Source organism: Aythya marila (genome assembly GCF_965140915.1).
Source record: "Aythya marila genome assembly, chromosome: 3".
NCBI classification, from domain to species: Eukaryota; Metazoa; Chordata; class Aves; order Anseriformes; family Anatidae; genus Aythya; species Aythya marila.
The window spans coordinates 43381274-43405374 of record NC_139044.1 but is presented as its reverse complement, the minus strand read 5'-3'; the positions used below and the strand labels follow the sequence as shown (position 1 = coordinate 43405374).

Genomic DNA, 24101 nt, shown 5'->3' with positions numbered 1-24101 from the left:
AGTTTTTATTGACAACATTAAAGGAAGGTGGTAGCAGCCATCAGGATGAACGAATGGGATCTGGATCCATAAATACTTAGATCTACTGACTTACAATAACATATTAAAAATCCTCCAATTAGCAGAAAAAAATAATACTGTTCTGCTTGGATTTGCTTCCAATTACAAACACAACAGAAAGTCACTTAACAGAAGGGGAAAATGCTGCTGAGTATCTAGCTCAGCCAACACACATCTGTCTCCTGTATTGTGCGAAGATGCAGAAACCCCACACGTAGTTTTTGTGGCTTGCATATGGGCTTCTACACGTAGAAAGACCGAGTGTATCTTATTTGTGATGGATTTGTGCTTCGAGCTGCCACTCCAGCCATTTGTATGCGATCATTTAGTAGTACTGGACAGAGGAATCACCAGAAATGTTGTCAATAAAAACTAGAAGCAGCTCACTTAAAAAAAAAAAAAAAGTTAATAAAAATTAATAACAGTAAGATGACTCTCCATCTTTGATAATTATCAGTGACAAGTGCCCTTTATGTTTGCAATGTGTTTGATTTGTTACCATAACCTGTTGATGGACTTGTGATCTCCCTTCCAAAGTTGAGCTAGCCAAGATGTTTGGGTTTTTCATAGTATTTTACCTGGTTCAAAGGTTAATTTTTTCCTCTGCTATTTAAGCATATTGCTGCAAAGCTGATAAAGCCTGAGATTAGGTCTAACAACTGTATTTTCTCATCTTTCTTTTTGTGAACAGAGGATGTACTAGATGGTACCAGAAAGCTGCTGTTAACAGGTTGTCGTACTTCACATCCCTTCTCACAGGAACAGGTCATCTTAATTGTGGTCCAAAATGCACCACCTCGTTGGCAATCACAAAGTATTTTTCACGTGGTGGTAGTGGCAGCTTAACCTTGACTCTCTTTCTCTTTCCTCTTTTAATGTTAATATGTAAGAAAAAAATAATCTGCATATCACATTTCTTCTTGCTCTAGAACAACTAGGAAACATGGGTATTGGTGCTCTGTGCCATCTTTACTAATTATACTTCAAAAGGAGAAGTTAAAAACAGAATTCATACAGCACTACAACAGAACTCTGATCACCAGCCAAGAACAAACTACAGCAATACACTGTAATGGTTTTATTTACAACATGATGGAACACTATGCACATAATAAATTACATTTGATAATTTTCCTCTTAAATTCTGATATATGTAAGCTTTTTTTTTTTTTTTTTAATCTAGTCCAATGTATTTTTCTTTATGTCTTTAAAGTATGGCAAATACGGGAGGTGACAGTGCTGTGTGCCTGTCTTCTGTGTTTTAGAAGCCAAATTGCTTTCCAAATTCAAGATGCATCACAGTATCCTACTGTCCTTGCTGACATATTTTAGTGTGCATCTTTCAACCTCAGAAGTAGTAAGAGATTGTCAGCTAGGCCTGTGCTCTCTTAGTAAGAGATCTTCACAAGAACTCTTTCTGGGCTGATGAGGGAAATACAGGTTCAGGAAATCGTGTAGCATTGCACGCAGTGGGAGATCTGACAATGCCCCTGATGGCACAATTCTTTTGTTTGGTCCCACTAAACGTAATAGGGAAATTTGCAGAGGAAAGAGCCAAGATGATGGTTCACAAAAGATAACGTTTGGGTTTGTGTGGGTAGGTGAAAGCTAAGAGCCCCTTGTTGCTCTGCAGGACAGAAAGTTTGCCTGCTGTATTCATTTAGCAGCTGTGCAGATGTTCCAGATTGACGTTTTCAGAAATCAAGTTTCATTGTGCTTATTAGAGGAGGACTTGCTTCTTTTGTAAACGTTTAGTCAATTTACAACTGCCTTATGTGGACTCTGCATCACAGGGGATGAACATGGGATGAAACTCATCCCAGTGCAAAAGGCTCTGCTCTTCTATTGATAGGGAAGAGCCTGTGCTCCAGGAACAGATGCATCCCACAAAAAGCAGCTCGGTGCTTGTCCACGTGCCTGGGATACAGGAGGATTATGATTTTGGAGCCCCAGAGAGCTGCACAAATATCCCAAAATCAAAAGGAAGCAAGAGACATCCAAAGCCCTTCGGTATTTGTGCCACCTTTTGGTTCCCTGGGTTCCTCCTGGATAGTCAGCAAGGCAATTTCTGCAAGGACTGCACTGCTAAAGGCTGGCTCCCTCCCAGAGAGGGGATTTGGAGGAAATAGAAGCTGGCAAAAGAGATGCTGTAGATGAAGGACATGCAGGCTGCTGGGTTTATAACCAGATGGGAGAGTTACCTGCAGAGAAACAAGCTACCTCCCTCCTGAGCAGAGAGGTGAAAGTGCCCTGCTTCTCCCCACCCGATGCTGTTCTGCAAAAGGCAATTTCTGCTCTGCTCTAAGTTCAGATGGCTCCCGCTGCCATCTGGATGCTCTGTGTAAATATATGTGTGGAGTAATTCATTTCCTAGCATAATTCTATCTACTTAAGCATTATTTCTGTTAAACTACCAAAATGCATCCAGCTAAGTCATGAGACTATGCTCTGTTGGGGTAACTTGGCTTATTGCTATGGACCACGCCAAGTCCAAATCGCTGAATTTGTACACAACCAACACATACACCCACTTTGTTTAGGTTTAGACCTAGGCTAAATTAGTCCTATTAATGCAGGATACCTACTTCTAACTGTATTCCTTTTATTTTATTTGCATCTCCACTAGGTTAAAAAGAGGCTGTAATGGCAGCTAGTCTGTACCCTACTAGTATGAGTGTTAGAACAACAATGAGCTTCTCTACAGAGCTGATGTGGGTCCCTACCGTCCATATTTCCATTAAAACATAGTGCCCTGTACCACTCACTGTATTCTCCCCAAGGTACAACACTAGGAACCTATACCAAAGCAACTATGCAAACCAAAACCAAGTACTGCAACGCTTCTAAAACCCATTCAGAATTAATTTTAAACATCTGGCAATGGTTGAAGAGTGAAACGATCTAAATTCATTTGAATTTCCTTCACAGAAGCTGGGAGCAAAGACAAAGGTTCAGTCCCAAAACAAACATCTGGTTGTTTTTAATAAGAAAAGTGAAAGTGGAGTGCCTTCTGTATTAAAGTCATCATGGGATGTTCCTCAATATAAAAAACTATGTGCAACTTATGTACAGTATTCCCACACACTGCTCTGACTGGCAATACTCAGCTTTTAGGTTCACTGAAGACAATTTTATGATGAGCATGCTCGGGAGGAAATTCAGGGTCCAATAGCACTCTAGCTGAGGTAGGTTAAAGCAGACCCACTGAATTAGAAAATCCTGCACGAGTCCATATGGCATTAAACACAACCAAAAATTAAAACACAGCTGGTCTCTGCTATTCCTTAACAAATCAAGGTGAGCATAGCACAGTTATTCCAATGTTTAAAAGGTTTCTCCATTTCAGACTTTAAGAAAGTACAGTTGCTTTCCTGCTTAACAGCTTAAGTTATTTTTTCCTGTTGTTGGTTTTGTTTCCTATTTCAGTCTTGACATCCCTGAAGGTGCATTGCTGTCGTGCAGGAGAGGTGGGCTACGAGATGCTTAGCTGGTTACAGGCACTGTGGTGGCAGGCTGCATTTCACCTGTCAAATAGCCCGTGACTATTTCATGCCAGGTTGCCTTCTGCTCCCCACAGTGGCTGCAGGACAGGATGCCACCAGTGAGGACGCTGGCTGCTCTGTCACAGCGCAGCCTTGCCAGCACTCAGCACTACCTGAGCGATGTGCTCAGGGCAGGGACTGAAAGTGCAGCTGCACCAGGCTGCCCGAAGGGAAGCTTGGGCTGTTGGTCCTGTGGCTATGCAAGGCAGTTAGCTGGATTTGGGCTTCAGGCTTCGTAATTACTTGGCTGATAACAATACGCATGTGCTTGGACATATGCTTAGAGGGGAAAACCTGTATAAGCAGCAGAATTTAAGAAAAGGACATACTACATCAACAGGATGTAAGAGCTGATGCTTGTGGCATCTTGTTTGATCCCACAGCACTTACGTAGGATTGGACAAAATGACAAATGACAAAGAAGTCTGAGATGTCGTGGGCTCACACAGTCTGCTGCATCTTGTTCTTATGTGTTACCACTATGCACACACAGAGCTTATGTTAACTTGTTTTAGAGGAAAAGGAACACTCACACAAACCAATATGTTTTCTGACAACAGCATGCAGGTGGGAGTGCTGTGGTTAGGGGAAGTTCCACGTTGGTCAGACTCACGTTGTCACAGACAGCATCTGAAATGGCTTCTTGCTTTCAAGGGAGATTCAAGAGACAGTCACATCTCACAAAGTATTTATGTCCCAATCCAGAAAAAAATCTTCAGAACAGGTTTAGCATTAATCCTATGAATCCCTCTTGCTCAAATGTTTCATGGAAGTCAAGACGTTAGATACATCACCCTAATCTAATAGAAAATTAAGGCTTTTGATCTCAAAGCTACATTGGAACTACAGCTGCCCAGGACTTACAGGCTGAAAAGCAGCATTTCTCTGTGTGGAATACTTTGCATATACCATATCTAAATAAATCTCTCATCAGTTAAATTCAAAAGGATCTACCCTGCATCATTTTTCAAGAGTTGTGCTGATAACCACAATCAGATCTTCTCTGTGTGATAGTCCCCACAATCACACTTAAATAAGGAATATGAAAATGTACCAAGAATATTTTTCTCTCTACCTTTCATATCTGAATTGTGCAGGTATCATGGTGCAAGCTCAAAGGAGCACAACTATTATGTGGCAGCATTTGGGAAACGATCTTATTCTTGTTGAAGTGCAAGTTCTGCCACTGAATTCTAGGGGAACACGAGTCACAACTTACTGTACTCTAGAGCCAGAAGGAATAGTTAAGGTCATTTGAGCCCCTGGAAGTAACAGACAAAAGAATCTTGCAGGTGAATTCTTTAACTGAGCACTCAGCTTCCACTTCAGCTGCCAAAACACACACTGTCTTGAATTAAGGATTTCAGGAGGCAAAAGGAATCCACCAAATTCACCAGCTGGTGAATTGTTCCAGCAGCCAATGTTCTCCAGTCCTAGTCTTGCCCATTTTTTCAAGCATCCTTAATATCTTTTGAGTACAAATCCAGCCATGGGAGAGAAAATACACTCATTTACCTTTTCACCTTATAAATATGTGTATGCATGTGTGTGCACATGTATGCAATGCAGTATAGATATGTGCAGGTACCCAGTTGTAATCACGTGCCAGTTCTGTGGGTATGCTTGCTATGGCTTGTTAAATCAAAGATGGAGTGGGCGAGCTGTAACCAGTGGAGTACTCAGTGAGCAACACGGTGTACAACATTTTACGTAGGGAAGAGAATGCTTTTTTTCTGACTTACTAAAAGGTGCCAAATCACACTGAGAAAGCTTGCAGATCCAGCAGGGGCTCAGGCAGGAGCTTCATTAGTTGCTGGGCAACTTTGGCTGCTTTACACATTGTGGCACCTCCAGTCCTGTCTGCAGTGTCACCTGTGCAAAGAAGAAGTAACACTGGCCATGAGCTTCCCCCTCACACCTTCTTGGCCATGCTCTGCCTTAATTTGGTCATGGTAAACATAAGCAAGGTACTTAAAGGATGTTGGAAAGCTGCAATTGAAAATGTGTGTTGAAAATAGCAGTCAGGTGCCCAGGCAGGTGCAATTCTGCATTTTGCATCAAATACAATAAAGCTACAGAAGATCTTAGAGGATTTGGATGTCATCAGTAACTAATGCTGATGTTCATGTAAGGCCACATGAGGTTTCTTGCTTCAGTCTGAGTATTGTAAATGATGGATATTCCACCCCTGACTGCATTGGTCCTGTCTGACTAAAACCAGCCTCCATCAGTCCTCAGGCTTCTGGCATTTCCACAGGTAGAGCTGCTGGTTCTCCCTTACATTACCTCCTGTTTCTAGCCATATGCAGTGGTTTTGAAGTAAAAAACACGTTATATTGAAAGAGGGTTCCTCCAAGAGGAGATCTCTTGGGAACAGAGAGAAATCCCTGAACTTCAGAGTCTTCTTTGTTGAACCAATTCTCTGACCTGTGTTGTCTTTGCTCTACTTACTGCTTTGCTGTTGGCATTTCTGTTTCTTGCCAATGTTAACTACTTCTAAACACAAGATCTATGTGGAATTCGGATACTCATGCTTTTTAGTCAAACTGGCAGAAGAAGCCTTAACCCTGCTGCTTTCTAAGAGGATGGGTTGCAGCAGAACAATGTAGGCATTAGGATGCGCAGGCACTTTTGCTTGCTTTTACAGGGTTACCCCTCACACCTTTGAGGCAAGACAGAAGGTCAAATCCAGTTTTCAAGAAAGTGTTAGCCTTCTCAGTGAAAGCTGAGAAGGAAAGAGCCAGTATCAGTAGTGACTACCCACAAATGACATTACCTGTCACAGCAGAAAGGGCCGGTAGCATATGCCCTCCTTTAGCTGAGCAGGGCAAGTTGTCTTGAACTACAGAAGACTTACCTGGACGTTTCGATTGAGGCTCAGTGCAGGCATGAAGACACCCTCAATGTTTTCAAAAGCTGGAGGTCCTTGCTGCTGCCCATTTATATAGAAGGTCAGGTTGTGCTTGTTCAGATCCAGGAGAACACCAACGGTGGCACCTTTAGAGACTCCTCCTTCAGTCCTAAGGCACAAAGGGACCGCACGGTTGGTTTAGTGAAGGCAGAATGCTACACCACTGCTGCTCTCTCCAGGACAAGCAGTCTTACTAAGGAAGGGGAGAGTGGAGCAGCACAGAGAAAAGATTAGCCCCACAGCACTTTGGCAATGACCAAACCGCACCTGTACCCAAAACATATGTACCATGTTCATCAGATCTTAAAGGGGATATCTGAAAGAGAAATTGGGTCCATTTCTCTTCCAGTTGTAAACTCAGCGCTAAAAATTGTGTCCAAAGCTAACAGAGGCCCTGAGCTGACAAGAGCTGGGCAGGTAAGCAGATCAGTTCAGTGCCGAAGGTGCAGGACAGGAGTCCTGGAGACAGCTCCTGAGAGTGCCCCTACTGTGGTGGAGTGATGCGCACAGAAAATGAACAAGCAGAAAAGCTTGTGTGCTAGGCACTCGTTTTTAATTGCTCTGCCTGCTAACAGCTCGAGACTCACCTCTGCCATGCCTAACGGGACCCAATTTCCCAGAGGCCAGGGAGCCAGCACAGGTCCAACAGATTCTGGCTTCGGGGAGGAAGGGAAGGTGGGGCTGGTTAAGGATACACGTAGATCCGCGGCTGGCGAGGTGTTCAGCTATAGGGCTGGGAGCTGCTCTAGGCTTTGGGGCACAGCTATTAGTATCGGGGATAATTGGTTGTGTCAGGAGCAGCTGCTGAGAGCTACCATGGTATCAGAGTGTGCCAGGACAGATCCAGCCATTACATGCATGAACGATTTGACGTTAATGCACTTTGATTTGGGGGTTAGTCAAACCCAGTATTACTTTAAAGAGCACTGAGCAAGAAATCTGCTACATATGCAGATTGGCCACAGGCACTGCTACTTCGCTAATGTCATGGGGTGGGGGCTCTGCAATGGATTTACAACCTGACACAATTTGTTCAGGCTAAATCAGATTTCAAGTCATTTGCATCAGGAAAGGAAGCAACTGTCCTTTGTCCCACGAGCTTCCCTCAGGCACACAAAATTCACAGGATAAATGCAATTTTAACATAAAATTTATCCCATAGATAAAACAAATACACTAGGAATATGGTGCAGGGTAACAAATTTTCATCGTGTCCACTAGGTGTCATAAACTGCTTTTCCTTTAGACTAAATGTGGCACACACAATTTCCTCTTAAGGTGTAAGTAGTTTTATCTGTGATAGTAATGGCAACAATATTTTGACTTCTCTATTTATAGCTCTTCAAACAACAATGGTACAGCTGAGAATCAGGAGTTGGGCTCTCAGATGTGTTAGATTTAAAACTGTGCAGTTCTGAGCTCCCTTTAATTTATTTCTGGTATTGTAAGCATTAACAAGTTTGTGTTTGAGCTCTTCTCCAAAACCATAAAGCATATTATTTTCCAACAAAAGTTAAAATGCTTACCTAGCCTCAGTGTCTTAAGATCTAGGTTGTTGTTTTTTAAAAGCACTCAATCATAAAACTCATAGTGAGACTGTGGGAAGTGTCACTACCACGATCTAGAGCTATTTACAAATGGATAATGGTTTTTTTTGTTTTGCTTTTTTTTCCTCTGATGGAGAACAGCTTTGATTGCAGTGCACCAAGTTTTATATCCTGCAGTGTTTCAAAATAGATTTTATGACATCCTTTTAAATGACATTGATTCTCTCGGGGAAACAGAAACGGCAACTTTGCCTATTTCAGATTATTATGCTCTTTCTTATATAATAAACTAATTTGCTTCTTGTGGGCTAATTAGCCACGTGCTACATGGTGACATTGAGTGACTTCTCTGCAGCCCAAGGGGAAAGCCCTGCTGAAGAGAAGCTGCTGCCTGCAGCACGTGACCCAGCTGAGGGCTGCCCAGTACAAGGGGAGCAAGACATGGGGCTCTCCCTGGCTTTCTTGCCCCAAATTTTGCAGCACTTCAGCAGGCCAGCTGCCTCGTTACTGAGCATCCACCTCCCCACAGGGAGCAGCAGGCTCTGGCAGGATGAAGCCATGGCTTCTGAGGCTGAACAGCTCCTCCTGGGCATCCCAGGATGTCTTTGGGAACTTATTTTGAGAGACCCAGTGCTTTTGGGAGTACTGTCACGGTCACCTCCTTTAGGAGGAAAGATGGGACAGCTAAAGTTTCATGAGCAAACTTGTGCAGAACACAGTCACCCTTCCACACATCATCAAGACAGTATTACTGGATATTTATTCTAATAAATGTCTTAGTTGTAATACAAAAGCCTGCTAGCTCAAGCAACTTAAACTGATGCTCCTTCCTGGTACACTTCTGTGCCAGCACGTCCAAGAGCTGACACTTTAATGTCTTTTTAAGCTACTTAATGGTAGTTATCCTACAGCCTCCTGATAGTCTGCAGGCCAAGTGAAAGGAAAAGGCAGCTACCTGGTACAGTGCTTTTGCAATGATGATCCATTTTTGAAAACATGCACCACTTTCATTATTCCCAGTAAATCCCAACTCTCACACACTTTTTCCCCACAGTCCTGCAAATATTTATCTCTGTGCACAGCGCTAAATACTGACTGCCAGTCTTGTGTGTAGGGCTGGAAGGTCTGAGTGCAGACACAGGAATTGGGCTACCCTGAAAAATGCCACTGTCTGCTGCAGTGGGATCTGACGTTCTCAGAATGCTTTCAGCAGCAGTGTGGACAATTTGCAAAACAGGACTGAATGAATTGGCTTGAGGAATTAAGAATAGCAGTAAGTTTCGTTGTTATTGAAAAATAAATCTTAACTTATGAACACTGTTTAATACACTGAAGAATTAACTCCACATTAACAGTGTTTTTTCATTAACTTTAGAGTAACTTCACAACTTTGCCATGTCCATTGTCAAGGCCAGTATTCTTCAATCAATTGTAGTATTTCTGTGTGATGAGAACCTGTTCTTGAGACCTTTGAAGTTAGTGCAGAGACTCTCCTTAAGCAGGGGGCTTAAAGATTAACTGTCCAGATTTTTGACGTCCCCCTGTTTTTCAGCATAAAATATTTCAGTGTGATTTCCATCTCTTTCATTGCAGTGAGTGGCGATGCCTCTAAGCAATGGGCACACAACATCTCTGCTGTGAACTGATTATTTCCAGGAACAACAAGGCTGAAAGGTACCTTACAGAGGTATATCCCTGCCCTGAAGTATCAAACTGGTGTCTGCATAACCTGTTCTCAAAGGTCTCTATTTTTTATAGCATTAGGTTCATCTGTTTGTGCCCTTTCCTCTAGCATGACAGAGGTCGAGCCCAGCCTGGCTGTTTTTAAGGATGCAGACAGATCCTGGTGTGCTTGCTGTGAGCAAAAAGAACAGGAAAGTGCTCTAAACTTGTCAGGTCCCATGCCTCGGTCTTTCAAGCTCCACCCCAGCTTATCCTTGAAGCTAGTCATTTATTTATAGTCCTAATTTAGTCTCGTGAAGATTTGGATGGATGAAATGATTACTAGGATATCTCCTCCAACATAATAACATCTGAGAGGCTAAAAGCTGGCAATAAATTTTCTTTGGACTGACATTGTGCTATCATGCACTTGTCTCCAGTGGGGAAAAATGACAAGGCAGCAACAATTGTTTCCACAAGACTACCACAGCTAATGAGTTAAAAACCTGACCTACTTGACTGTCACGGTTAAAAATATAATGCCTAGACCTAATTTCATTGAAGCGCATGTGATTTCGTGAGACTACATGCCCTTCGTCAGTGTATTTCACTCAAAAGAATATTCTACTGGACTGCCCATTCCTTGGATGTGCCTGCCAAACCTCTGTGTTTTACCTAGTAAAAAGAGGGAAGCTCTCATCAACACAAAGTACTTTGTTCTCCTGTTTAAGCAGGATGATTGGAAATCCAAAGTGTTTCCATTGCTTTTGCTTCCCAGAAGGAAAGCTTTTGCTTTGCTCTTGTGTTGCTTGCGGGAAGAAGCATGCCTAGGACCAAATCCATAAAATAGGTTTCTGGGACAGCAGCACACAGAACGTTTGCCAGTTTTTTCCAGAAAACATAAGCTGTTTCACAGAGCATTAAAATTTACCCAGCTTAACATTACTTCCAGCCTAAATCAAATCAAGATATTAAAGGGACAGAGAACCTTTTGATATATTTATTATTCTGATGTTATTTTATGCTGCATTTACTTATGACATGACCTAAGTCATGTCCTAAAAAGACCTTTCATTGGCCTTTGGAGCCGATGAAAATATTCATATTTACTTTAGATAGCTTTGGGTCCAGCTACAAGGTTCTTCCCCCTGTATATAATGAACTCAAAAATCAAACTGCTTCAAACAAAAATTACCATCAATTGCAGTATATGTACTCAAAATACAAGTATGTTTTAGAGTTTGAATGACTACTCAACAGGAGACATTATTATCAGCTTAGGATGCCATGAAAGTTGGCAGAAACTTCCCTCTAAGGAGATAATACAAGCATTTTTAGTGTTTTAAAAATGACTGCAAACCTTTCTTTTAATCATTTGATATAACTGAAACAACATCTGACCTAGGAAGTATGGAAAACCTGCTGAGACAGGCAGTAGGAAACTAAATCAAAATTGATTCCCACTCTGACACACACCTGCTGTATATCCTCAGCCAGACTTTGTACATCAGTCTCCCATCATGGTAGAGTAGGTATACAAATACGCTATTTTCCAAATATACAAGGCATTTAGAGTGTGTGGCACTCCTATCTACTGACATTGTGGGTAGGACATGAAATCATGGGTTTAATCGCAGCAGGGGAGATTTAGGCTAGATCTCAGGAAAAAGCTGCTAATGGAAAGGATAACATACACCAACAGATTGCCTGGGCATGAGATGCCATCTCTGTCACCGGTGACTTTTAAGAACAGGTGAGGCAGACTTCTGTCAGGAATAAAATAACTATTTGGCAGGGAGGTGGCCTGCAGCTTGTTGAGATCTCATCCTCTGATGACAAGGAGAAAAAAAAAACAACCGATAAGGAGAAAATTGTGCAGATGGTGCTTACCGGTTCGTGTGGGAGTTGCAGTGCATGAACCAGCTGCGGTTGTTGTCAACGTACATGGCCCAAGCCTTGTCGTCCTTGCCCAGCATCATGTCCTTGACCACGTTAATCCTGGCGATGCCAAAGGCTGGATCGGGATGGTTGTCATAGCGGTCCACGTGCAGTTCCCAGTAATGCACACCCTTGGAGAAGGCGGCTGTGCCCAGAACAACCCGGTCATCGTAGCTGCTGCAGGTGGCGGTCTGGTTGTCATTTGACAGCACGATGTCCCTGTGAGCTGAGGAGGGGTCGAAGGTGAACCACGCCACTGTGCAGGGGAAAAGGAGATGCAGGTTTGTGACAGAATTGGCTGTACACACCGATCGGATGCTCTACTTCCACTAGGAGAACGAGGATCAGCCTTCCTAAAGACCCCGCCGCACTCTCAAGTAACAAGGACGATCTTTCCTCATTATCCTAGAGGTTACACAGGACTGCTTTGCACTGAGACCCAGCTCAGGGTGACTGCTGGTGACTGAGTGAGAAAGAAAAGAGTGCTTCATGCAATCTGCATAACCCAGGAAGACCTGAAAGGCATTTTTCAGTTCAGGCAGCTGAAAGGTGCTATGGAAGTGTAAATTACTCGTGTGCCTTATATCATCTGCGTCTCTGAATGGAGGCTTCTAAGGGCAGTGATCTGCTGTTCTCATACAGTAACTAGAAAATCATAGAGGAAACGAAGTCTTCTTCGTAATGCAGAAAATGCTCACAAGTGTGAATTGGTTCAGGATTGTCTCTAATAAAAACAGAGTTCCTCTGTGTCCATGCTGGTAAGGGCTGATTTCACCAGTTTATCAAAGAAGGGAAGAAAAAAATAGAGAAAAAGCTCTTAAAGTATTAATAATTTACACTGGCCTATTTTGGCAACACAGCATAAAAGTTGAAGTGAGGACAGCACATACTTCTCAATTCATTACAATATCATTACTGAAGATGAACTTCTTGTAATGCCTCTGTGGATGTCAAGTGTAATTACAGAAGAACAAGCACAAATTCCCATCTCTGTCTTATCAAACGTTGCTCTGAAATTGAAGCAGTAGTGAGAAAAAACACAGATTCCAAAGATAAATGTAAAAGTGGAGACAGCATGGCATACAAAATATCCAGTGTGTTGCATAACTGCCTCTGTATGCTACAACAAATAAAGACCCTAATTGGACATCCAACTTCCATAACCAAACAAAACCGCAGATTTGAAACCTGAAGTGTTACTGACAATGGAAAATCCCCCAAAAGCATAAAGAAATGGCCTACTTGAATTTTATCATTAGTGAAGTTAGGACTGGGTTGTTCCCCCCCCCGAGATAGCAGGCTGTTTTCCACCCAAGTGCACTGCAGCAGCCATCAGAATACACCGACAGCTGCGTGTGGTTTTTGGCACTGTCTTCTGCACGTACACTCAGCAGCATCGGTCACCTGCATGTGGGTTATGTGGGTTAGCTTCAAACAGCACTGGAAAAGCATGCACACAGAAAGGTGCATGCAGCTTGTTGGAAACGCTGTGCATGTTTAGTTCACATGCAGAGGGGACAGCAGGGACAGCAGTGGCACAGCCCTGCATTACTGATTTGCTTTCTTCAGCCCTGACCTGGAGGTGCACGTCTGGAGGGCAGCTCAGTCCCTGGCCTCCCCACTGAGATGATCCAAAATCTCCGTGCCAGCAAGTGCCACATGTATCAGTGGATATAACGGGATGCAAGTGTCCTAACACTGAGGGCTGCAGCTTTTACTCTAGAAACTGGCGAAAAACAAACTCACCATCAGACGTCTGTAAGATAACTGTCTTGCTGTAAGGACCAACACCTGATGAATTAAAAGCTTTGACTCTTGCATTATAGGTGCTGTTGAAATGAAGGCCATCAATAGTGCAGAGAGTCTCCTTGCCAACATATACTTCCTAAACACACCAAAAACAAACAAAAAAAAAGAGAAAGAGGGACACAGTTTAACTGTTTCAGTGTCTCATGATCACGTTAAGACTTCTAAACAGAAATCACAAGTAAACAAATTCTTGTGGCTTTAGTGAATGCAGAGTTTAGGCTGTTACAACATGGATAGCTACAGAAGTGAAGACACCAAGTAAGGTCAGCACTGGAGACACTAAGGTGAAGGTAAAAAGGGAACACAGATTTTACTTTTTATCCTCTTTTCCTAAACAGCTATTCAAAAACACTATTTTGGGCAGTAGTCCTAGAATCTCAACCACCATTACCTTTATATAGGACCATAAAAAGGGGGAAAGGAGGAATAAAAAACAAGTAAGCACAGTTTAATTCTGTTGGAAAGGTTGTCTCATGCCTGCATTAATACATAATTTTGAAACCCGCTAAGACAGAGACAGAAGAATCCAGTCTCCTGAAGATTAGGATCACATGCATCACCTGATGAAACAGCAACTAGACAGCAGAGACATAATAAAAGTCTGCAAAGATTTATTAAAGAGCAAGCACTTGCATAAGGCAAAATATTTCACGAGGAGGAAAAGCTAGGCAAAATAACAGGATCAGTCAGATGATAGTTTGTGATGAACTGAAAGAAGCCTAGAAACCTCATGTTTATTGGCAAACTGAATACAGCAATAGGAAATGATAGAAAAGGAAATAATCCTGTTCGGCAGCAGGCTGAAAGCCACAGTTCCCAAGCTTTCTCTCCTCTGATTTCTCTTATTTTGTGAAATCCACAGATCTGTGGTAGCAAAGGCTGTAAACAGCTTAAGGCTGTGAGTAAGCAGAGCACTCAGCCCCCAGACACATACTTAAGACACTTAAGTATACGCCTAGAAGCAGTCCTGATGATTAAAGCTCTTTGATAGGAACCTGAAGTGAATGGAGTATGTGATGAATAAGAAAGGGATTACTTAAGTACATGGCAGGGTTTGTGTTTGTCCACCTTGCTTACCGTGGTGGCTGCCACAATAACAAAATCTCTTGAGTCCTGAGCTAGCCTCTGAACTTTCATGGAGAGAAAGAGTTTCAACAGAACTGTTTTTCATCTCTGTATTATAAAATATGCTGCCTGTGCAAAACATTGTATTTGTAGGACAACTCTCACATTTTCCAATCCATCTATTTTTACAGTTGTTTCACCATAACCACTGCTTGTGTTTATTCAGACTGATGCTCTCCACTACAAAGGAAAAAAAGAAACATTCTTAAAAATCTACTCATCAAGAACTGATGAAGCGCAGTCAGTATCACTGCTCTCAGATATGTAATCCTTCAGGAAAATGGTCAGCAAACTCTTATTGAAATGGGATTTCTGAGAAGCCTGCATTTTATCTTTCCGTGGGTAAAACAGGATGTTCCTACCCCAGCAAACAAAGTGTTTCACTTAAAAACCGTGACCTTTGAGCTTTAGGGATTGAGATTGTATTGTATCCTTTCAATCCAAAATCCTGACATGGCAGCACTGGCAGTCCTAAAGCCTTTGCCAGTTATAAAACGCCACACGCAAATGGACCAAGGCTCATTCACACCTTGGATATGCACACCCTGAAATCTTGTCTATTCACAACTATTTCTTTAGTTGTAAATAACACTTGAAATGGTTTATCCAAGACACTGGAATGTGTCGCACCTCATCCACTGCACACAGATAGATACCGCTCTCACCTACTAACATTAACTCTGCCAGCAGCTTCTGGCCAGTCATTCTCGAAGGTACCTTTTCACAAATGATACTTGGACCAAGGAATTGAGGAGAAGTTCTAGAAACACAGTGCCCTCTCCAAAACACCCTGCCAACATTGCTGTTTTTTCTAATGAGGGGCATCCAAACCAGGTGCCTTTGCTGGCTGTGGTGTAGTGGTTTGGTACAGGGAGGCAGTTCCTTAGGTGTGCCAGCTCCAGGCTATTTAACTAGCTTTACTAACCTTCAGGTTTCTGGTGGGAAGCCAGTTTACAGCTCCCAGATAAATCTCATTGTATGTTTTAGGCACAATTTCCCACTTGTGAAGACAGCAGATGTGCTCTGTAGTAATGATTTCAAGGCACTACGCCCTGGGGAACGCATCAGCCTAGCCTGGTCCTGAAGTCACAGAAGTACGAACAGTAGCAGCAATCCTGTCCGTGGTAGGCAGACCACTGCTTCCAGCATGACATGGCTGGCAGAAAGATGGTTGAATTACTTCTGCGGTTCATTTATTCAGATGTGGAGGGAGGGGACAAGAGTATCCTGCATCTACAGGCATGAGTGAGCAGTTGTGGAATCACCCTGGAGGTCTGGGAGGATGGCACTCAGGATGTCCTCCCGTACTTACTGAGGCCACTGCAGCGTGACTGAGGAACACTTCCCCTAGCCTCATATCATCCACTCTCAGAGAAAAATATTAGAAATCCTGTATTTTCATGCAGGATCCTATTTTAAATCTGAACACTAGGGGGAAAAAAAATGCATTTCTGGACCAAGAATTTCATCTATTGGAAGGGGAAACAATATGGACAGACAAGAGTAGGAGCTTCAAAGAAATCCTTGCTCCGTGGCATGAAGCACTTCCAGCCCCTGTAGGCTGGCGTGGGATTTTCTGTGGGGGTGTTCTCCAGGGAGGACACACAGTAGATACACTAGTGACTTGAAATTCCACCTTTCACCTCAGCAAGGCCTCTTTGACAGCTGCCCAGGAAGAGCTTCAATCAAATTCCTACCCAAGCTGGGGCTCCTTCTAAGGAGTAGAAACCACATCCAGAGCTTTCTACATCCATGCAATGAAAGCCAGGGATGCTTTGACAAACCAAACCTTCCCTACTCCCTCTCCCCACCCTCAGACAGACACAAATTCATATCCTGAGGAAACTTATATACAAAGAAACACAAATAAATGCTGAATGAAATTCTCACTCGGAATTGGCCACCATCTCCATCATCAAGTTCCAAGATATAACCCTCCACTGGGTTGTGGCTCAAAGGTGGCATCCTCCAGGCCAATGTCACACTGTTGTTTCTGGTGCAACACTTCTCCAGCTGCAGTAATGGGACGGGTGGCACTGTAACAGGAACTGAGTACAGATTAGTGCAGCTCTGCCCTACCCCCTCAGTCTGTGCTGGGAGCAGGACCACAACCACTTGCTTCCCTCCCCTCCTGGGGAGTGAATGGTAGGGGGGGATCAGAAGGGTGTGGGTTGGAAGGGACCTTTAAAGATCATCCAGTCCAACCCCCGAAGATGGCCCTCAAAACAAAAGCCGGTAAAAATGATATAATGAAATGTTTTTACTTGGCTAGGCAAACCATTTGGCAGAAATATGTAAATTAAAACGTATTTGGAAACTGTTCCAATTGCAACGTTTATCTAAATCCCTCAGCTCAGGTAGCCAAAGGAGCTTCTGCGTCACAGGAGACTGCTTGTGGCTCTGTCCTTTTGGAAATTAGAGCCATGAAGTTATCTGCAGACACGCTTTTTTACTGACTTGCCCAGGAAAAAAACACACCAAGACGCTGTTGACCAGAGCAGCATCTTAAAAATAAAAGTAAACAGAGTACAACATTCAGCCCTGCCTCTGGGAAGAGGCCTCCACCACACCTTCTCTACCATGCACACCTGAACTCTCACTGTTCGTCCTTTGCTGGAAATTATTAAGTGAAATTTCAGTCTCCTGGAGAGATCTGGCATGTGTCTTGTGCACGACTGAAATTACACAGGATAAGTGGGATATACGTGACGCACAGGCCCTGCCTCGTCTTCTGCCCAAGGCTTAATTTCAGCGTTAGGATCATTTCTGCAGAGCTCCACGGCGTCTTGCAGGGAGCTGAGTGCTCTGAGCATTCATTGACTGAGCTCTTAACAATGTCAATTTGCTCTTCTTTTATGTACTCCACTTTGAGCCTCTAGTTTATTTTCCTCCTCCTGCCTGTGAGAGAGCTAAGCCCTTGAGCTGTTCCTTTCGTCCTATTTAACCTCTCAGCATAAAAAGGACTGCTCATGTTTCGTGCAGCAAACTGTCTGTGGGAAAACAGGGGGAAAATGCTCCCTACTGTGTCAGGAGGCAAAGGCTTCACCCCCACGTTGGAAGGGACAAAAGTCAACACCCTACCCCAGCAGAATGAGTGTGGCCTGTAACAAAGGAGCTCAATAAACTAGCTCTTGAAGGATTTTCTGAAAACAAAACACAATAGAAACTTTTGCTGCTTTTCCTCGATATTTAAGGATGATTCAGAGGGTATCATATATAAAGACCTACTTGTTTTTTTCCACACAAAAAGTTCAGACTTTTCTCTAGAAGGCACCGTGTCTGGAAAAGTAACAGAAATATGGCATTACAGGAGCCAAAAAACTGACAGCAAGGAATTCAGAGGTAAAGCGAATTTTAAACAAACCAGTTTTAGTTTAGGGTTTTGTTTGTGTTTGTTAGCATGTGTATTTTCAGTGATTGATGAACCTGGGAGAAGACAGGGCTGCATCAGCCACCACTCCCACTCCTGCCACTCTGGCTACCCTGCTAACTCTCTCAGGAAGCGTTTGCTGGGTCCCCCCTACCTCTGAGACTCCCTCTGGCAAAACTACATGAAAACCTCATTCAGAAAGCTTACTAAGTGCAAACCAGGCAGCACTCCCACACTCCTCAATAAACTGCCCAAATCCCTGTGCTGCACAATGGCCCAGGACAGGATAAGAAGCTCACCCCAGGCAGGTGTCCAGCTTTGCTGGATTACGCCTGCTGCACTCGCCCTCCTGGAGCAGCTGGACACAGATGGTCGGAGATTTATCTTGACCTCGGACTCCCTTTGGGAGGAAAAAGGGTGAACTCTTGCTGTAAAAGTCATAGGAAAGTACAGAGGGAGTTGAATAAGTGGGACACGGGGATGCACTTCATAGTGAAGAGCCATGGGACAGCGCTAGGAAAAGACAAATATAGGCTGTCAGGAAAAAAAAAAAAAAAAAGAAGTTTCAGATGTTAAATAACAGTGCTGTCCCACTTCTGGTTCAACTTAAAAGTCCTCTAGAGAGTTTTTGAAGGAAAGGAATGAAAATATAAAGGGAGAAGTGATACTGCACTGGCACAGCAAGACCTATTAATGAGCTTGAATAATGTCCTGCTATTGTAGAAGTGCTACACGCAGGTCATGCTTAGCTAAGAAATGTGATACTGATGCCTAACGTCAACTCAGCAGTTTCAGAAACACATTAGTCAATGCATCTCACAGTTGATCTTCTCTTAGGGTAGAGTAAGGCTGTTCTAAGATTTTCCTTGTTATTTGTCATCATGTGGATATAAATGACTGTTCAGAGGTGGTACAGAAAATTGGCAGGTAGCTACATTCTTTCCTGTTTTGAACCTGGTCTACATTTTACAACAAACCAAGACTGCATGGCAATTCCAGCTGTTTGCACTAAGCAAACCTCAAACACATTATTTGCCTGTGTCCATAGCTTGAACTGAGAAAATGCATTGTACACAATGAGCTAGTCATTGAAGAAGACAGGAATTTCATGCCAAGGCACTCAGAAAAAGCAATAAAAAGAAGAAAACACAGACAGAGGAAGGAGATTTAGGAAACCCCAGCACACCAGCAAATACTAGAGCTGTGCATGTATCTCAGCAGGTCAGCTAGACAGGGGACTGCAGGACCCTTACCAAAGAACAGTCAGTGAGACACTTCAGTCAATACGACTGCTTAAGCATCGCTTCTGCTTCTATCACATTTCTGCTCCCTGCACATTTAATTTGGTACTGAATTGCTTTTTTCTTTCCGTAAAAAGGAAAGAAAACAACACTCCCTGATCTTTATTCACTGAGATTGGCCTTAGATATAGGCTTACACAGAATCCACCAGTAAGGTACATGAACAAGTCATCAGAGCAAATCTAATGTGATTTGTTCTCATTTTCATTCTTCTTTGTCTAACACAGTGAATCAATGTTTACTTACAAGCAAGCTTTCACTCTAAATGACCCATGCAAGCTCACTGAGGTTGAATGAGGCCAGAGTTTGAAAAAAAAATTAGAAATTCAGTCATGCATTAAGCATCGATAACAATATTACAGACCTTACATCGCAATGCATTTGCAAAGAAACAGCACGCAGCTGGAAAAGCTACATTGGCCCTGTTCTCGGAGGCTCCCCCCAAAATCCCTTTACAGACAGTCTCTGATGTCTTTAGTGTATCTACTCTTGTCAGATTGATCCATATGGTGAGTCAGTAACACTCCCCTCAACACCAAACATTTGGCAAAGATCGATGACTCGGTGTGCTGGGGCAGGTGAGATTCAAGAAAGAAGAGCAGATGTGAAGAGACACAGATTTTTTTGTGTGTGGAATTGGCGACTCAGAAGTATACAAGTCCTGAGGGTAATTTTGCTACAAATAGCGAAACAGAACCAACAACAGCTCCCTCTCAGTCTGCAAAGTGATAATCCTCGTGGGTCTGGGTGTTCACTACTGAAAGGCTGGGTTGTTTACTCTGTAGTATCTGTATCTTGAGATGCAAGACCACTACGCATGAGAAGATGATGCAAAGCTGGCTGATGTCCTTAGAGGTAACTATGTCCACAATGACGTCCATAGAGGCAAATTTCAGAAACAAAAATGTCAATGTGTCAGATAGAGAGCAGCTCAAATACAAACAGATTTGTAGTCAGTCATAAACTGAAAAATATACTGCATATACTTAACTATGCTCAGTACCTACAAATGTTGGCTCAGGACCAGTTGGTGGCACACGTTGCTTGGGCATACATCAGTGCCAGGGGGAATAACGCAGTCCCTTATGCATCTGCAGTAACGGGGACCAGGATAAATGGCATTTCCACCCCTGTTTGCACCATTTCTACAGCCAGGCCAGGTCTCAACATGCACCAGCCACCTGTACTGACCAACCCAACGAGATTTGCAGCTTGGTCAAAGCCAAGACAGCCCAAGGAAAAGTTCTTCCCAAGGACTAACTATCACAGTGCTGCTGGGGAGCAGTGCCCAAGCTGGTCTTTAAGCTCTCCACAGGCTTAAGCAGAAGCAGTCCTGCCCTGTCCCCTGCATCTCAGGCTACGTCTAGCTCAGTGCCAGAGCTTAACAGTGATAGTACTTTAAATGGGTTTGTCAACTGACAGTACTATCTCTCATAAAGCTCCAGTGAATCTGGCTCAATTAGTCTCTAAGTCCTCACACTTAAAGCCAGATGAACATCCACAAGCCAAATACCTAAGCTGCTCTCACCTCAAGTGACCTGTGGCTAATGAGCAATCTAAGTGGATAGTTTAGCTAAATTCTTTAAATGTTAGGGATGGAGACTGGTGGAAGATTAGTACTAAATATATTTAATAATAAATATGGCCAGCATTAAATATAAACTGATTTAAACAGATAAATGCGAGAATATTTGGAGAAGCTTTATCAGCAATACTCTTTCTCTCTTGACTGCTTTACAGCTCTAAGCATTTCAGGAGCAGTTTGCAGATGTTTTTTCAGTAACTTCTTTAACACAGCCTGTTCCTGTCAAGATGTAAGCCATTCCTGGTGAGCAGACTTTGGCCTTTAACCGTTTACCCATTCTTTCTCCACAGATTTATCTGCCAAATGATCCACTCCATCTTGGATCTCTTAGGTTCAGAATCAGGTTCAGGGAGAACAGATAAACTGAACTGAAATCTTTATGCTTATTTGGAGTTAAAAAAAATAATCACATCCAACACCACTACATGATTATTCTTAACTTATTCATGAACTTCTGCCAGCCTCTACCCCGTTGGCCACTTGTTTAACTAAGGCTTGATTCACCACTGAGTGGAGAAAGTGACCTGATTCCCAGAGACCACCATGAGTTTAACATCTAGTCAGCCTATATATCTCTCCACTTAATCCTGATGCAGTTGTGTGCTCTGCATACACCACGTGCATTACAAGCACATGTTTGTTAGTATATTTTTGCCAATGGCATCTACTGTTCATCAGCTTCTGCTTTTAAATAATTTCCTTAACCTCCTCTTCCATTTATTTGTGCCCCTCAGGATCGTTCTGACAACTGGAATCAAGGAACAGTACAGGCACTGAACTACTTTCTGCCTGTAATTCTCCACCTCCCAGTTTTATTTTATTTTAAAACCTGAGCACTGTTAGCAGCACATTCCGGATATAAGCCAAAGGGGTTCTCTCCCAATGAAGCATATGTGTGTGGGGGGGAGTATTTATTTACTACTTCAGCTGTTCCCGACAAGATAGAGGTAACTAGTATTTTGATTAACTCTGTTAAATCTATGAGTGCTATAAAATGGCATGAAGTTTCATGCAGCTGATGTCTTTTGAATCACCAAAGCTAACAGACAGTCCTACTTTGAAGAATTCATCTTTTCAAATATGCAACGGCACATGCTATCACTGTCTGAGCCTGTCAGGGTCACTGCATGTAAGGTGAGCACACCCTTCTCGGAAACACCCAGCGATCTTAATTTGTTTGAAAGGTTTTTAAAAATATCCAGCAATTTCAACTCATTTCTCTTTCCTCCCTCTGCGTCCCCCCGCTTCCCAGTGCAATTTCAACACGTGCATGAAAAACAGAAAAACAAAATCACAAAAGCTCACCCCTACATTTCATCTGAATAAAATCCAAATGGTGAATCGCCTCCAGTAAAGGTTCACTATCCAATGTCAGGTCAAACTCAGCAGACACTTTTGGCTCCAAGGCTCCTTTGACCCATTGTTCCTGGGATACCTGAACACGTTTGATTAAAGCATCTGAAATCTGAAAGACAGCATCAAGCTTATGATGAAACTGCAGATGAAGCAGCACATTGGAAGACATTAGAAGTGACAGTATGGCTGAGAAATACAGCACAAGGAAACCAGGAATATGACAGCATGAGAGTTGAGATGGGATCCAGTAATTCTGGGGTGAGTTCCATTTATGTGGTATCCTTTGGTCTCCTCCTTTCAAAAACAATCTTAGAATAGGGAAGTAAAAACTGCATAAGTAAAGACTATTAAGATTGTTATGTATCATGTCTCTGAATGCCTCATGCACTTGTGAACTCTGTTCTCTGCTGTGTACAGTATCGTTTTGCTCTCCTGTTTAAACAGCAGTTGCACAAACAGAGGCTTACATGTAAGAGAGTCTATCCATTTAGCACAAATAATTCAGCTGAAAGGAATAAAAAATCAAAAGGAAAAGAAGGTGTGTATTTCTCAGTGAGGGAAGTAAGTTGTCAGCCAGATTTCCTTAGAATATGATGGACTTGCTATCAATACATCAAAACAATTTTGTTTTTAAATCTTTGCTCTAGCTCAGCCCACAGACAATTAGGCCAGAAGTCACACTAAGATGATCCCAATGGCCTCCTCTGTAAGTGAAATCTTGGCTCTGAGGAAATCAATGAACTCAACTGTCCTTGAGTTCAGCAACACCAGTTGGATACCTGGAATCCTTCCCAGTGACATTCCTGCAAATCACAGAGAGCAGAATTTTCTTCTGTCTAGGTCAGAGATATTTTTCCTGTACTGCAGGAGTTCAGATATTCTTCCTCACTACTGTCACTGTAAGACACTTCTGTCTGGACTCCTGCACCAACAGCTCCTAACCAGTCTGTGCCTTAAGTGGAGAAGCATCTTACAGCCTTCCTACAACCTTGGAGTCACTTACAGGGGTGCTGGATCCCTTGGCTGCGTTTCAATATCCTGGCTGCAGGAGTAGTTGGCTCTAAGTAATGCAGTGCTTCAGTGTTTGCTGGTAACCTGGAAATCATTGTTAAATAAACCAGGAAAATGTAAAAACAAAAGTACTTTTTTTACGTAAAAGGCGAGCGCAAAGAACGAAGTCACAAAGGTTATAGGAAAAATAAGCTGAAGCAAAAAGAAAGCATATATCTAAGCATGTGTGTAAGACCTAAAGGTTGCATTCGTTCTGTAGTATCCAACTGACAGCTTGCTAAAATGCTGTGTAGTCTTTGAGATTAACATACACCACACATTCCTAACTCTTGTTTGAGACCAGACGTGACAGTAACAATCAATCTGGAGTGCTAATAGGTTTATGTTGGCTAATTTTCATCCCGTTCTTAGGGATACTGTGACAGCCCTCTGACATTCATGCATTCATGTGTGCAGCATGCCCTGTTCAGCTGACAGCCACATACAAATCATTCTGTCTGATGTGCCTTTCTTCTTAGGCAATTTATAAGGCAATAAAGCTAATACGTTAAAATAAGAATTAAGGAAAATAGTTAATGTGATTAATTAGGCCAAGTAATTAATTGGATAGTAAAACTTATGTTTTTTCTCATCAATTGACCCTTTCATGATTTGTCGAATCTCCTCCCTCATCTTGGCAATGGTAACCATGAAAGACTCCTGCTTCCTCCCTGGGACCTAGGCTGCACAGCTCCTGGAACTGAGCCAGAGGAAGTCAAATGTTAAAGAAGAGACACCTGCCAATCAATCCTTCATGTTGTAGGCTTACATGAGATCTAGCCATAAAATCTCACTCAACAGTTACTGAGGCAGATTCTAAGGGGCCTTCTATACATTTAAAAACT

The 24101-nt window shown here is 42.7% G+C and overlaps 1 protein-coding gene across 1 annotated transcript in view; it reads right to left on the bottom strand.

Annotated features, from left to right (window-relative positions):
• Nucleotides 1–5408: 5408 nt before the first annotated feature.
• TRIM67 (tripartite motif containing 67) overlaps nt 5409–24101 on the bottom strand; it is a gene marked incomplete at both ends in the record, with an annotated part of 30135 nt that continues 11442 nt past the window's right edge. The window contains 6 exons of the mRNA XM_082757866.1: nt 5409–5474; nt 6460–6622; nt 11613–11916; nt 13407–13545; nt 16485–16630; nt 22156–22315. Coding sequence (XP_082613992.1) covers nt 5409–5474; nt 6460–6622; nt 11613–11916; nt 13407–13545; nt 16485–16630; nt 22156–22315 — 978 coding nt within the window. The remainder of the gene's footprint in view (nt 5475–6459; nt 6623–11612; nt 11917–13406; nt 13546–16484; nt 16631–22155; nt 22316–24101) is intronic.